This window comes from Hevea brasiliensis, chromosome 8 (genome assembly GCF_030052815.1).
Source record: "Hevea brasiliensis isolate MT/VB/25A 57/8 chromosome 8, ASM3005281v1, whole genome shotgun sequence".
Classification (NCBI taxonomy): Eukaryota; Viridiplantae; Streptophyta; class Magnoliopsida; order Malpighiales; family Euphorbiaceae; genus Hevea; species Hevea brasiliensis.
This window is the reverse complement of record NC_079500.1, coordinates 28,674,028-28,690,476: the sequence shown is the minus strand read 5'-3', so window position 1 is coordinate 28,690,476 and position 16,449 is coordinate 28,674,028. Positions and strand designations below refer to the sequence as shown.

General features: G+C 37.8%; 1 protein-coding gene across 1 annotated transcript; it reads right to left on the bottom strand.

Moving 5' to 3' along the window:
- Positions 1 to 87: 87 nt before the first annotated feature.
- LOC110667062 (probable LRR receptor-like serine/threonine-protein kinase At5g59680) lies at positions 88 to 14,373 on the bottom strand. Its single transcript, XM_021827771.2, has 9 exons — positions 14,301 to 14,373; positions 13,366 to 13,906; positions 12,335 to 12,798; positions 12,111 to 12,246; positions 11,378 to 11,449; positions 11,217 to 11,285; positions 11,065 to 11,136; positions 10,918 to 10,989; positions 88 to 118 (listed from the first exon to the last, which is right to left on the bottom strand). The coding sequence occupies exons 1-9, from the start codon at positions 14,371 to 14,373 to the stop codon at positions 88 to 90; spliced, it is 1,530 nt and encodes a 509-aa protein (XP_021683463.1).
- Between the last annotated feature and the right edge of the window lie 2,076 nt (positions 14,374 to 16,449).

The window sequence follows — 16,449 nt, the reverse complement described above, 5'->3', positions numbered from 1 at the left end:
CATTAGAAGGCCTAAAATTCCCACTTGAATCCTAATAATAAAATATTTTTACTTGTGTATACTCCTCCAATTTCTTTTTTCGCCTATTCAGGAAGACAAATGATTTCCAGGGGACACCCTATAACAATAACACAGTCATCAATACAAATCAATAGATATAGCTTTACTTAAGCTTCATTTGTTTCAAAAAAAATAATTTGCATGTAAAAATTATATTCTGAGAAAATATTTTAATTTTCTTTATTTGATTGTGATATTGAAAATTATATATATACACCTAAACTTATATTTTCTTTTCAAGGTCTTTATTTTTTTTAATAAATTTATCAAAATTCGAAAAAAAATTTAAGAAAAATAAAGTTATTTTCTTAAAAATATTTTTTTTATAAATTTTTCCAAATACTTCAAATGCAAAAGACTAGAAAATAATTTTTTTTCCCTAAGAAAATATTTTTATTGTAACACCCCTAATTTTTAAATTTATTATTTTTTGGGTAAATATTGATATTTTATTTTATTTGAATTTTAGGAAATTATTTGAAATTTTTTGGATTTTAGAAATCAGGTTCGATTTTTTGAAAATATAAACTTTGATGATTTTTAAAAATTAATTTAAAGACCACGTGGCAAAACTAAAAATATATTTGGAGTCTATGAATTTTTCTGAGTTTTCTAGAATTTTTTCAGAATTTTTGGACTTCATTTTCAGTCCCAAGGCAGAGTAAAAAATTTAAAATTTTGTATCTTGAATCGAACCGGCCGAATCGAACTAGGCCGGATCGGACCGGCCGAATCGGGCCGGCACCTTTTCTTCTTCTTCTCCTCTCCCGCGCGCGTTCTCCTTCCTCTCTCTCTCCCGTTTTCTCTCTCCTCTCACCTCCTCTCGCCGGCCAGCCGCCTCCCCAGCCACCCCAGCCTGCTGGCGCGCCTCCCCAGCCACCCTAGTTTGCCGGCCGCCGCCTAAAACGCTAGCAAGCGTCGCACGAAGCGATGCGACGCACAGCGCGCGACCCTTTGTCTTCTCGGCTGAAATCCGATCGATCCGGCCACCGATTGGGCTGGGTCTTGTGTCTAAACCCATCTACTCGTCGAGAGCTTTCCATAGACACCAAGAACACCGAAATCCATAGAGCGGTTTGTCCAATTTTTGCCCCAGAAGTTTTAGTCCATTTTTCGCAAACCGTGAACCCCACGAGAAAACCGAGAGTACCAGAGCGCTCCACTCGTTGAGAGCTTCGTGGCGATATAAATTTCAAATTTTTCTGACACCGTTTCTCGGTGGGTCCCACGGAACTTCATAGTGTTTTTTCGAGCATTAAATGAGCTTAGAAAATTTCGTAAAATTTATGTACTAACCCCCGTGTTATGGGCTTCGTGTAGGTATCTTCAATTCGCGGAAATTCGACAGTTGTTTGTCTATGAATTTCCGGTCAGACAGACCGATTACCGAAAAAGTCTCCGAATTGGATCGAGATTTTGGCTATCCCACCATTGTCAGACATCTCGAGCGCGTCCCCGAAGTCGAAATCGACATAGGTAAACCCGAACTTTACCTTTTCATAATTTTCTAGTGCTTAAATGGGATTAAAAATCCATAAAATATTCGTGGTAGCTCAGAAAATTATGATTCTTTTTGCAATAGGCTAATAATATTGCTAAGACCACGGGGCAAAGTTTTAGAATTTTTAGGGCTTATTTGGGCAGTTTTTGCAAAAATGATCAATTATAAAGACTAAACTGTAAATTTACATATTGTGATTGATGACTGTTTGGATGGGCCCAGGAGGGGCTGTGTGATATGATTGAGTTGTGAGTGTATGGTTGGTGAATATAGAAGTGCGTTTTGAGCCCTTTTGCAGGTTGGGTAGATCCTAGGTATAGGGGAGACTCTGCGGATTTTCGGCACGACTTAGGACGTATTTGGTCTTTTCTTAGTTTGTATTGAGTCAAATTTATTAAATAATTATAATAAAATTGTCAGGTGAGCCGGGACAGTCTTCTTCCTCCGCCCAGCCGCCACAGTGATTGCTGTCAAGTCTGTGAGTAAAATATTAATTTTAATTGTAATTTCGATATTATTATATATTCAAGTATGCCCATGTATCACTTATATGCATATATCTATGTAGTTAAACTCTAGGCACAATTTATGTTGCATTCATAACTGTTAAAGTGCCATGGATATTGTTGTGGTAATTTGAAGTAGTGTGCATGCGTTGGTGTGCGTGTAATGTGGTGTTGACTATGGATAGGACGGGTAGACACAGCTTGAGATCTTCGCTGGGACCCGGTCCTTTAGGGTAGACACGGCTTGAGTTCTTCACTGGGACCCCGATTTGGTTATTAAGTGGAAGTCCGAGCTGAGTTCTTCGCTGGCACAGGTTGGATATAAGAGAGCTGTATAGGGGATCAGCTCCTATATATTATGATTGATATTACTGGGTATGTGAGTGCTCCAAATTATCTTTTTGCTGTTATGATGTGAATTTATTGCTGATGTTACATTTCACTCTACAGAGTGCATTAGCATTAGATAGTTATAGAGATTATGGTTAAAATTGATATTTTACTCTCTAAGTCGAACGCTCACTCCTATTCAATATTTTTCCAGGTCACAGGAGGATTTTTTGAGGTTAATCTGCTTTTCTCCCTCGCAGGTCTTTTATTTATTTTTGTATAAACCTGTTAACTCTTAGAATTTCCGTATGTGTTAGAAATAATTATTTGATTTGGGTCTGTGATATAAATTGTTATTTTGGACCTGTAAACTTATTATTTTATGCTTGTTGATGGACTAGATGAGGGAGCTGAGCTCCCATTTATTTGCATGACATTTGAGTATGTGGAGGGTGAGCTGAGCTCCCCAATTGATTATATATTGTGTTTACAGGTCAGGTGAGTCAAAAACTCTCCGTTGAAAGGTCCATTCTATGGCCAGACTCTGTCCGGTTGAATTTTTAAAATTGGGCCCAATGGGCCTTAGAGTTAGGTTAAGGAATAGTTAGGCTTACTACGGGCCTCAGGGGCTCTAGGTTAGCCCAGGTCCTAGTGCCGGTCCGGCCCATAGGTTGGGTCATGACAAATGTGGTATCAGAGCTTAGGCTCCAGATTCATAGGGAATAATTGTCTAAAGTATTAGGAAGAGTCTATTAGGAGTCACATGCGGAACATAGGGTCCACATTCATCTTGCATTGTCATCTTTGCTTCTAGTCTCTGCTTCATATATTGCGTGTAAATATGAGTCTATAGAGCTGTGTAATGTGCAGTTTTGAATTTTGTGGGCTAATGCTGCTGAATTTCAAGAAAATGCGTAGAAGCAGGAGAGCTGCCACTACACCAGAACCAGATGTGCCTGACGAGATGTCAGCACAGGATAAGGCGCCTGCCCCAAGGAGGCTGGGTAGGAGGCCTAGAACTGCTCAAGTAGAAGTGCAGCTGCCACCAATTTAGGATCCGTCTTTTATGGCACAGGGTCCCATGGGCCCCATGGCAACTACTCTAGTCGGGTTACAGAGAACCATCGATATGATAGCATAGTATATGGTCCACCCTCCACAGCAGCAGCAGTCCACCGCACCAAGAGGGGAACCTTACAAACAGATAATCAATTTCAAGAAGTTGGTGCCTGGTACTTATGATGTGTCAGACGATGCATATCGGTTTTTGGATTCCTGTAGACAAGCAGGAACAGAGTTACAGTTGACTGATAGAAAACTTATAGAGTGTATACAACATGTCATGGGGCCTATACCTAGACAATGGATGAATGACTACATATTACCTCGGATGGAGGGTTTGTCGTGGACTCAGTTTATGGAACTATTCATCAATCGGTTTGTACCAGAAAGTTTCAGAGATCAAAAGCAGTGGGCCTTTGAGGCCTTAAGACAGAATGGCAGGTCTATAGATGAATATGCTACAGAATTTCTGGAATTGAGCAGGTATGCCCCTACAGCAGTAGCTACAGAAACTATAAAAGTGAAGAGATTCCTAAAGGGGCTTGACAGGAGGTATGCAAACCTGGCCATGATGTCTGATCAGTCTTTTGATGTGGTAGTTGATCGAGCAAGATAGATAGAGATTAGCTATGCTGTGGATGACAGTGAAAGGGCAAAGAAAAATAGAGCAGAGGGTTCTTCAGGTGTTCCCCACATGGGTACTATGGATAGTGGTGGCCAAACTAATTACAGAGGAAGAAGTAAGAATAAGAGGAGTGGTTTTAGACACAAATCTCAAGGATTCAGACCAGGGTACTGATTCAGCAGTGGTCACAGTTCGGGGTACAACAGTTCTGGGTACAACAGTTCAGGATCCTCCTTGGCGCCTTGTGCACAGTGTGGAAAAGGACATTCAGGACCTTGTATGATGGGTTCGGGAGTATGCTTCAGGTGTGGCCAACCAGGTCACTTTGCTAGGGAATGCCCCGTGTTCAGCGAGCCATAGATGGGATCACAAAGTTCTGTTGCAAATGTTCCTCGTCAGTTATATCCTAGTGCTTTCGGCATGGCAGGTAGTCAGTTCAGTGGCCAATAGGTCCGAGGTCAAGGGGGACGTGGATTTGGAGGCAAATCAGGAGGTAGAAGTCAGTATCAGGGTTCTGCCACCCAGGGTAGAGGTCAAGCTCGGGTTTTCACCCTGACCCACCAGGATGCTCAGGCTTCCAATGCAGTTGTGGTAGGTATTCTTCTGGTTTGTTCCTATGAGGCTCGTGTTTTAATAGATCCGGGTGCTACGCACTCATTTGTCTCCCCTGTGTTTGCCATGAGATTGGGTAGAAACCCTACCACTTTAGAATACCCTTTGTCTGTAGCTACCCCACTTAGTGACAACATAGATGTAGATATGGTTTTTCTGGGTAGCCCAGTAGTAGTGGATGGAAAGATCCTCCTAGCAGACTTTGTTCCTCTACCAGTAATGGATTTCGATGTAATCTTGGGAATGGATTGGCTGGCAACTCGTTATGCCACTTTAGATTGCAGGAATAAAAAAATTGTATTTCCACATACCTGGTGTGGAAGAGATTAGTTTTGATGGTGACAGGAGCGTGGCTCCATATAATTTGGTGTCAGCAATTAGTGCTAGAAAAATATTGAGGCGTGGATGTCAAGGGTATTTGGCATTGGTGAGAGATACATCTGTAGAAGGTGTCAACATGGAAAATGTTCCTGTTGTTAGAGAATTCATGGATGTCTTCCCTGAGGAGCTTCTAGGGTTGCCACCAGGAAGGGAAATAGAGTTCTGCATTGATGTTGTTCCGGGTACAAACCCCATATCAATGCCACCTTATAGGATGGTACCAGCAGAATTGAAAGAGCTAAAGGAGCAACTACAGGAGCTTTTGGACAAGGGTTTTATACGTCCGAGCACTTCACCCGTGGGCGCTCTTGTGCTATTTGAAAGAAAGAAAGATGGGTCATTGAGGTTGTGTATTGACTATAGACAGCTGAACAAGGTGACTGTGAAGAATAAGTATCCACTTCCTTGGATCGATGATCTGTTTGATCAGCTCCAAGGAGCTAGATTCTTTTCCAAGATAGACCTGTGATCAGGCTACCATCAGTTGAGAATCAAGAATGAGGATGTGTCCAAAACAGCATTCAGGACAAGATATGGTCATTATGAGTTCTTGGTGATGTCTTTTGGACTCACTAAAGCACCAGCAGCCTTCATGGACTTGATGAACAGGGTGTTCAAGCCATTTTTGGACCGTTTTGTCATCATATTCATAGATGACATTTTGGTATACTCTCAGACTGAGGAAGAGCACGTGTGGCATTTGAGGATGGTGTTGCAGACTTTGAGGGAGCACCAGCTATATGCCAAATTTTCAAAATGTGAATTTTGGCTAGAAAGCATCTCATTCTTGGGACACGTGGTTTCTAGTGAAGGCATTCAAGTGGATCCTAAGAAAATTGAGGCTGTAACTGATTGGCTTAAGCCTACAACAGTCACTGATTTGGAAGTTTTCTGGGTCTAGCTGGCTACTATAGGCGTTTTGTGCAAGATTTTTCCAGGATAGCGGCTCCCCTAACTAAGTTAACCCGGAAGAATGTTCCATTCATTTGGATAGATGACTGTTAGGAGAGTTTCTAGAAGTTTAAGAAGTGTCTAACCACCACTCCGGTGTTGACACTACTGATGAGTGGTGAAGGATATACCGTGTACTGTGACGCCTCCAGGGTTGGCTTAGGGTGTGTTTTGATGCAGAATGGAAAAGTAGTGGCTTATGCTTCAAGACAGCTGAAGAGGCATGAGCAAAACTACCCCACCCATGATTTAGAAATGGCGGCTGTAGTCTTTGCACTAAAAATCTGGAGACACTACCTGTATGGTGAAGTGTGCGAGATATACATCGACCACAAGAGTTTGAAGTACATCTTCCAACAGAGGGATTTAAACTTGAGACAGAGGAGATGGATGGAGCTTCTGAAGGACTATGATTGCACCATCCAGTACCACCCTGGGAAGGCCAATGTAGTAGCTGATGCTTTGAGCAGAAAATCTTCTGGCAACTTGGTGCATATTTCAGCAGAGAAGAGACCGCTGATTCAGGAAGTACATGAGTTGATGGATCAAGGTTTAATCCTAGATCTTTCAGATGAGGGGGTAATGTTGGCTCATTTTTCAGTGAGGCCAGACTTGCGAGACAGAGTTAGAGTTTCCCAGCACAGAGACCAATGATTGATGAAGATCATAGAAAGAGTACAGTAAGGTGAAGGTGGTGAGTTTGGATTTGCCAATGATGGCGCTCTTGTGTAAGGTTCTAGGATATGTGTGCCCAATGTGGACAATCTGAGAAATGAAATCATGCAAGAGGCACACTATACACTGTACAATATCCACCCAGGCTCCACCAAGATGTACCATGATGTGAAAGATAGCTATTGGTGGAATGGCATTAAGAGAGACATAGCAGACTTTGTGTCCAAGTGCTTGACTTGTCAGAAAGTGAAGTTTGAACACCAGAGATAGTCAGGGAAGCTGCAAGAGCTCCCTATCCCATAATGGAAGTGGGAAATGATTACCATGGATTTTGTAACTAGGTTGCCTCATACCACGCGAGGATATGATTCAATATGGATAATTGTAGATTGCCTGACTAAATCAGCTCATTTCTTGCCTGTGAAGACTACATATTCTGTGGCACAGTATGCCCAACTCTACATTCAAGAAATAGTCAGATTGCATGGAGTTCCTGCTTCCATAATATCTGACAGAGGGCCCCAGTTTACTTCTCGATTTTGGAAGAAGTTGCAGGAGGCACTTGGCACACACTTGAACTTTAGTACTGCTTCCACCCTTAGACAGACGGACAGTCCGAAAGGATAATCCAAACACTGGAAGACATGCTTCGCATGAGTGTTTTGGATTTTGGAGGTCAATGGGATGATCAGCTACCTTTGGTGGAGTTTGCCTACAATAACAGTTATCATTCCAGCATAGGGATGGCACCCTATGAGGCACTATATGGAAGAAAGTGTAGGTCTCCTCTGTGTTGGACGGAAATGCGAGAAGCAAAGGTGCATGATGTAGACCTAGTGCAGTACACTTCAAAGATAGTTCCTTTAATCAAGGAACGATTGAAAATAGCTTTCAGTAGGCAGAAGAGTTATGCAGACCCCAGACGGAGGGATGTAGAGTTTGCAGTAGGCGACTATGTATTCCTGAAGGTTTCTCCGATGAAGGGAGTCATGAGATTTGGAAAGAAGGGCAAGTTGGCACCTCGGTATATTGGACCTTTTGAGGTTACTGATAGAGTTGGAGCAGTTGCCTACCGGTTGAAGCTACCACCCAACCTTTCTCATGTTCATCCTGTGTTTCACATCTCCATGCTCAAGAAATACATTCCTGATCCTTCCCATGTGCTACAATCGGATGTAATAGAGCTGAAAGAAAACTTGACGTTTAAGGAGCAACCTGTAGCCATAGAGGACTACCAAGTGAGGCAGTTAAGATCAAAATCGATCTCTATAGTTAAGGTTTTGTGGAGGAGCCAGTCAGTGGAAGAGTGCACCTGGGAGTTAGAACGGGACATGCGTAGCAAGTACCCTTATCTGTTCAATGTGTAATCCTGTACTTTATTCTGCCTTGTGTAAAATTCGAGGACGGATTTTCTGTAAGGGGAGAAGAATATAACACCCATAATTTTTAAATTTATTATTTTTTGGTAAATATTGATATTTTATTTTATTTGAATTTTAGAAAATTATTTGAAATTTTTCAGATTTTAGAAATCGGGTTCAATTTTTCGAAAATATAAACTTTGATGATTTTTAAAAATTAATTTAAAGACCACGTGGCAAAACTAAAAATATATTTGGAGTCTATGAATTTTTCTGAGTTTTCTAAAATTTTTTCGGAATTTTTGGATCTCGTTTTCGATCCTAAGGTAGTGTAAAAAATTTAAAATTTTGTATCCTGAATCGAACCGGCCGAATCGAACTGGACCGGATCGGACCGACCGAATCGGGCATGCTCCTTTTTCTTCTTCTTCTCCTCTCTCACGAGCGTTCTCCTTCTTTTCTCTCTCTCCTGTGTCTCTCTCCTCCCACCTCCCCTCATCGTGAGCCTTCCAGCCACCCGACTGTGGCGTGCCTCCCAGCCTCCCGGCTCGTGACGCCGCAAGCGGCGGCGTCGCATGAAGTGACGCGATGCGCAGCGCACGACCCTTCGTCTTCTTGGCCGATCCGGCCACCGATTGGGCCGGGTCATGTGTCTAAACCCATCTACTCGTCGAGAACTTTCCATAGACACCAAGAACACCGAAATCCATCGAGCGGTTTGTCCAATTTTTGCCCGGGAAGTTTTAGCCCATTTTGACTTTTGGGCTAGATTTCTCGCAAACTGTGAACCCCACAAGAAAATCGAGAGTACCAGAGCGCTCCACTCGTCGAGAGCTTCGCGGCAATATAAATTTCAAATTTTTCTGATACTATTTCTCAATGGGTCCCACGAAACTTCATAGTGTTTTTCCGAGCATTAAATGAGCTTAGAAAATTCTGTAAAATTTATGTACTAACCCCCGTGTTGTGGGCTTCGTGTAGGTATCTTCAATTCGCGAAAATTCGGCGGTTAATAAGATGCGTGAATTTCGGCCAGACAGACCGGTTATCGAAAAAGTCTCCGAATTGGATCGAGATTTTGGCTACCCCGCCATTTTCAGACGTTCTGAGCGCGTCCCGAAGTCGGAATTGGCATAGGTAAACTCGAACTTTACTTTTTCATAATTTTCTAGTGCTTAAATGGGATTAAAAATCCATAAAATATTCATGGTAGCTCAGAAAATTATGATTCTTTTTGAAATAGCCTAATAATATTGTTAAGGACCATGGGGCAAAGTTTTAGAATTTTTAGAGCTTATTTGTGCAGTTTTTGCAAAAATGATCAATTATAAGGACTAAACTATAAATTTACATATTGTGATTGATGACTATTTGGATTGGCCCAGGAGGGGCTGTGTGATATGATTGAGTTGTAAGTGTATGGTTGGTGAATATAGAAGTGCGTTTTGAGCCCTTTTGCAGGTTGGGTAGGCCCTAGGTATAGGGGAGACTCTGCCAGATTTTCGGCACGACTTAGGACGTATTTGGTCTTTTCTTAGTTTATATTGAGTCAAATTTATTAAATGATTGTAATAAAATTGTCAGGTGAGCCGGGACAGCCTTCTTCCTCCGCCCAGTAGCCATAGTGATTGCTGTCAAGTCTGTGAGTAAAATATTAATTTTAATTGTAATTTCGATATTATTATATGTTCAAGCATGCCCATGCATAACTTATATGCATATATCTATGTAGTTAAACTCTAGGCACGATTTATGTTGCATTCATAACTATTAAAGTGTCATGGATATGGTTGTGGTAATTTGGAGCAGTGTGCGTGCGTTGGTGTGCGTGTGATGTGGTGTTGACTATGGATAGGACGGGTAGACACGGCTTGAGATCTTCGCTGGGACCCAGTCCTTCGAGGTAGACACGGCTTGAGTTCTTCGCTGGGACGCCGATTTGGTTATTAAGTGGAAGTCCGAGCTGAGTTCTTCGTTGGCACAGGTTGGATTTAAGAGAGCTGTATAGGGGATCAGCTCTCATATATTATGATTGATATTACTAGGTGTATGAGTGCTCCAAATTACCTTTTTGCTGTTATGATGTGAATTTATTGCTGATGTTGCATTTCACTTTACAGGATACATTAGCTTTAGATAATTATAGAGATTATAGTTAAAATTGATATTTTACTCTCTGACTCGAACGCTCACTCCTATTCAATATTTTTCCAGGCCACAGGAGGATATTTTTGAGGTTAACCTGCTTTTCTCCCTCGCAGGTCATTTATTTATTTTTGTATAAACCTATTAACTCTTAGAATTTTCGCATGTGTTAGAAATAATTATTTGATTTGGGTCTGTAATATAAATTGTTATTTTGGACCTGTAAACTTATTATTTTATGCATGTTGATGGACTGTATGAGGGAGCTAAGCTCCCATTTATTTTCATGACATTTGAGTATGTGGAGGGTGAGCTGAGCTCCCCAATTGATTATATATTGTGTTTACAGGTCGGGTGAGTCAAAAACTCCCTATTGAAAGGTTCATTTTATGGCCGGACTCTGTCCAGTTGAATTCTTGAAATTGGGCTCAATGGGCCTTAGAGTTGGGTTAAGGAATAGTTAGGCTTACTACGGGCCTCAGGAGCTTTAGACTGACCCAGGTCCTAGTGCCGGTCCGGCCCATAGGTTGAGTCGTGACATTTATGAAGTAGGAAGTCTAAAATTTGAAAATTTTAATATATTTTAACACAATGGTACTGAAGTTATTTCTAATCTCGAGTTTGAGTTCCAATAAATACCAAAAACAATTGAAATACTTGGTATAAAAACAAAATATAAAATGAAAAGGATGGGAGCTTTGTTCATACTGAAGATTTATGTCATTATTCGTCCGCAAGGAGGGTGGGATTTTGCCAGTTAGATTGTTATTCTGAAGGAATCTGTCAAACAAAGCTAGTTAGAACCTTGTTAGACGATGATCTTATTACGTTAATTTGCATTGATAATAAACTTACATCTCATGAAGCACCCTAAGTTGGCCTAAAGATTTAGGAATTGATCCTTGAAGCTGGTTATTATCCAAGTGCCTTCAAAACATTACAAGCATAATTAGAAGTTAATTAATTACAAATTAAGATGTAAATAAAAGAAAAACTAAGTGACTTACAGAGTTTGTAGATCTTTCAACATGCTCAAGTCTGGGATGGAACCTGAGAGTTTATTCTCGCCTAACCAACTGTATGTATTAGTAAATCAGAAATTATCTTTGTAGATCAAATAGCGAAATGAGATTATCTTGTTTGAGCATATAATTAACAAGTTGCTTACAGGTGAGTGAGTGCAGTTAAATTGCCTATGCTTGAAGGCAGCGACCCAGAGATCCCCATGTTTGTAAGATTCCTATATACATTACAAAGAACAAAACAATTAATTAATTAATTAATTATTATGAAAATGGGTCGGCCTAAGATCAAATTAACGTGGAATATTTACACACTCTCCTCATGCTTAAAATCAAACACCTGGAACGTGAAACACTTGCAAGAATTCCTAACATCGGTTGGAGAGACTTTGCTACATGTTAAGAAAATGAGTCTTACCCCTGAAAAACTAGATCAATGGAGAAGAGAATAATGTCCAAGACTTTATAAGGGACGCATTATATCTACCCCAAACTAATGTAGTATATTAACATTAATGCCCTATAATTTTTGTCTTCAACCTTACGAATTCATATTTGGGCCAACACTTAATTATTCAAACGAATCACAATAAGTCATTTTCTTTGTCCAATCAAATTACAAATTCAGATAAATCTGGAGTCCGATTAACTAGTCAAATTGACTGATCCAATTCCAATAACAATGCTTACCATTTTGAGGATTTAAATAGAAAATTCTCATTCCCTATGCCTTTAAAGTGTATAAGGAGACAAACAATGTCAGGCTTAATTGACATATAGCGGCATATCTCATCACAAGCATATACAACATTCTAAAAATACTTGTTTAAGAGCTTAATTTAAGTGTACTTTTTGATAGGCATATCTAAATGTACTTACAAAGCGATAACTCTAGCCATTTTTTCTTGAGAACATGTAACTCCAGTCCATGAATTCTCACGAGGCAAGCATGGATCACCACTCCAATCAGAAGGTGGATTGTCAAAGGTTCGTGCCAAATCTTCCATTATCATAACTTTGAAGCATACACAAGTGAAAAAATATATATTCTCAAAACAAGGCAAAAAAGGAGTAATTCCCATAAGTTAGAATAAGTTCTATACCATCTCTTGTGAGAGTCCTTCCACTAAGAGGCAAAATCTGAAAGATTTCTCCAGCATTAACAATAGGGCCTACGGCAGTAACATCAGTTGGAATGAAGACAATTTCAGTCTGCCCTGAAAGTGGCCATCCTGATGCATAAACAGTTACACCTTTGGTTGTCACATTGAGATCCTGATAAAAAAGCTTTCCATTCACAGAAATAGTGAAGACTCTCCAGCTGTGTGAGCTTGGAGCACGGCTGTCCTGGAAATAGAGTGCAATGTAGTATTTGGTGCTGGGAAGTGACATTGGAGGCCACTGGATATTTAATGTCTTTCCTCTGCTTGTTGTAATTCCTGTTGTGAATGCTTTCTTTGGTGGGAAGTTCCAAAAATCTGAAGATATTACAGGAGAGCGACTTTCTGCAACAGTGTTCTGATCCTTGAATGGCTGCCAGAACCGGTTGAACTGATCATCTGGAAAACTAATTTTCAATTTTTTAACATAGTCACCATTAGAATATTGTTAGAAACATCATCTAGTTCTACATTTTTCCTTCATTTTCTTCCCTCTTATTTCCGAATAAAAAGAGTTTAACACATATCTAAAATAATCTAATTAATCCTAGTCTCGTTGTGATTATAAACAGAATTTTCATGCATGCCATTCTGTTTAGGATTAAATCTTTGTATAAAAAAATAAATAAATAAAAAACTAAAAGACCCTATATCACCAATAATAAACTTTAATTTAGTGGTGCTAGAGTTATCTCCATACCAGTGAGATTTCCCGTTTAAATCCTAGTCGAAGCCAATTGTAACAGGAAAAAAAAAAAAAACTATATCTAAAGATGAAAAATCCTATGATTTCAATCATTTTTTCAATGGCAAATTCTCCGGTAATTAACAACTTTGTAAAATCCCAAGTTCAAGTTTCTCTCTCTATATATATTTTAGTATCATCTTCTTTGGAAATGAAGTTCAATATGTTTTCACTAGCATAACAAAGCACTAGAAGAGAAGAAAAGAAAGAAAATGGCAAGTTGGCATACCCAATTATAGTTCCTTCAGTTCCAAAAGAATGGCGAGCAAGAGCAATAAGAGCATAGTTGGAAAAATCTGTGGAATTATATATCGAATCATCAAGGTACTCCACTTCAAGAGCTGATATAAAAGGACTAGAAGTAGTTTGCTTATTTCTTGCAAGGCAAACACTGAGAATTTTAGACATAGAAAGGAGAACAATTTCATAGTATGAGCCAAGTCCTTTGGCATAATCTTCTGTGGTATTAACAATACCCCACTTAGTCCCTTGAACAATTTGATCAAACACTGGAGGCTCTTTCCTTCCATCAAAACCTCCATAATAATAAGTACTTCTTACTAAATATTTCCCTCCTTTGATCGTGGGAAACTCGAAGCAATACTTTCGAGCTGATGTATCAGGGAAATACCTTAATGTAGACAGCAATGGTAGCAAACCAGGTTTTTTTATGCTTGTTTTGTTTCCTACAGATATATAGCCTTCGTCTGGGATGTATTTCAGATTGCCTTCGAATATCTCTTCTGATGAACCACAACTTAAAGGAAAACCTGCATCCATTAAGTTGGACATGCATGAAAGCAACCAACATACATATATCTAATTTCACGATTAGTTTGCTTCATGGAAGAAACATAGATCACCATTATCGTTTTTATTGTTATTATTATATAAATTGAAAGAGGGAGAGTTGAACCTAAGTCTTTCAAATTAGACACATATGCACCTATTACTGCCTATTACTAGGCTATGCCTATAGCTGGATAGATCACTATTATCTTAAAATTGTGGGAGAAAAAATTTGTTCTTCTTTAAGTTTTTTTTCTTTAATTTCCTTGTGAATAAAATATTGATTGACAAAAAAAAGGAAAAAAAAAAAGTAAAAAAAATAACGAAAGTGGAAGTAGAAGAATGGAGAAGAGTGTGATTAGGTTGTAGTGATACCTCTAGGAGCGGAAAGTGAATGGGATGAAAGAGGGATGCTAAAGAGCCATAGGAGGAAGATGGAGAGAGACATTGTAAAGGGTGGAAAATGGGAACAAGAAGGGATAGAAATTGGGAAGTTTCGTTTAGTTTTGGATAGAGAGAGAAGAATGTGGGCATTGGTATGTTAGAGTTCAAGCAAGTTTGACACGTGAAGGGTTGCGCTTGAAGATAGAAATTGCATTTGAGATTCCATGGACATAATTGACCAAGTATGTACATATATATATATATGTACAAATAGGCAAATACTGATTGATTTTTGGTTTATTATCTACTAATTAATGCTATTTTTTTTGCATAACATAATATAATACATCCATCTTAAAAAAAAAACATACATATATACATAATACATATTATAAATAGACATAATTATTGTAATTTTGTTAAAGAGCATGCGAGCGACAAAAGCAAAAAAAGAAAAGGCTTCCATTTCTATCATTAAGCTCAGAATATTGTTTATTAATGAGCCTTATAAGCCTTCGTGTTAATGGGCATATACACTAAATTCATAATAAGTCAAATTTAAATAAAAATTTCCTTATATATATACACACAGAAATGATATCATTTTATATTTTTAGAGGCTTATTGTCATATTAGTTTTTATGTATTTTAAATTAATATTTATAATAATTCTTATTTAAATTGGGTTTACTATGAATTTAATATATAGACATATAGGACCTATATCTTTAATAAATATGCCTCATCATATATTTTACATATTGAATTTATAATTAATTAGATTTAAAAAAAAAAATTCAAGGCTTCGCTTATAATATGTAGTATAAATTCCTCCTAGCCGAGCATATAAGGTCCATTTTTTTCGCCAGAGTAGAATGCACACGATAAAACTAAGTTCAACCTTAAAAACCCAAATACTAAAGTTAAGAGCTCCTAAGATGTTATTAAACATTAACATGGAAAAATAACGCTTATATTGCGAAATTGAAACCTATTAACTAAAATGTGGTACGAAGAACGTTTCACCTCAAAACAATCTTCAAAACTCAATTGTTAAGGTTGAATGTAGGGGTTTGTTTGGATGGGGTGAAAAAAGATTTAGTAAAATAAGATAAGGTAAGGTAAAAGAAGATATGGTATAGTAAGGTAACATAATAATTTTATTTATATTTAGAAGAATGGTAACGTAAATGAAGGTTTTATAATCTTATTTTGTTTGGTTGGATGGTATTAGAAAATAAGATTAAATATAAAACTTACAAAACTATCATTTTTATGAAACTTATTATTTTATAGTAAAAAGAAATATTTAGAAATTTTTTAAAATTGATATAGATAATATAAAAAATTAAAAAATAAAACATTTTTCAATTCTCCCCAACCTACTAAATTGGTGGGTTAGAAATTGAAAGGTGTTAGGGGATTCAAACAACCCTCCTTTTATCCCTCAACTCTTCATTCCAAACAAGTGAAAAGTTCTTTAAAATTATCCCTTACTTTTTTTTTACTATCATAACCCCTCAATAATAAAGGGTAAGCACCCTAGTTTTTTTTTTTTTTAAATTTCTCATTTTAAAATAAATAAAATTCATGTGTGATTATGTAAGAATTTTTTTTAATAAATAATTTACTCCAAATTAATATAGAGAGAAAGATAAAATGAAAAAGATATGAGAAATAGAGAAAAATATTAAGTTAAATTATATTAAATCTTAGTATTTCTTACGTTTCCATCTCTTGGAATGAACGTAGAATTAAGCCCTCCTATGTTTCCTGTTAGTTTTTCATAGATATGTCCTATATATAAATTGTTGATGAACTTACAACAAATTATAGAATAATTAACATATAAAAAAATTAATTACATTTATCAGATTGAGGGATGAATAACTTATTCTTTTTAAAGATATTTAAACCTTTTGTAATGAACAAAACATATAAACTAATACAGTAGATCTTCTCTGTTTATTTGTCTCCTCTAATTATAATAACTCGATAATTTTGTTGTGCGACTCAAATTAGTTATGTACCAATATTTGAATTCAAAGTTCTACTTAAGAAATATATAAAAATTGGTAGAAATCTTAATTTTAGTATAAATATAAATTAAATTTAATAAATAAGTTAAATTATTTTATTA

Excerpts from the sequence above, each read along its gene's own strand:
- LOC110667062 (XM_021827771.2), bottom strand. The coding sequence starts at position 14,373 with ATGTCTCTCTCCATCTTCCTCCTATGGCTCTTTAGCATCCCTCTTTCA. Across the intron at positions 12,799-13,365 it reads ACTGAAGGAACTATAATTGG|TTTTCCAGATGATCAGTTCA; the intron begins GTATGCCAACTT and ends ATTGAAAATTAG. Across the intron at positions 119-10,917 it reads AATAATGACATAAATCTTCA|GGTGTCCCCTGGAAATCATT; the intron begins GTATGAACAAAG and ends TTATTGTTATAG.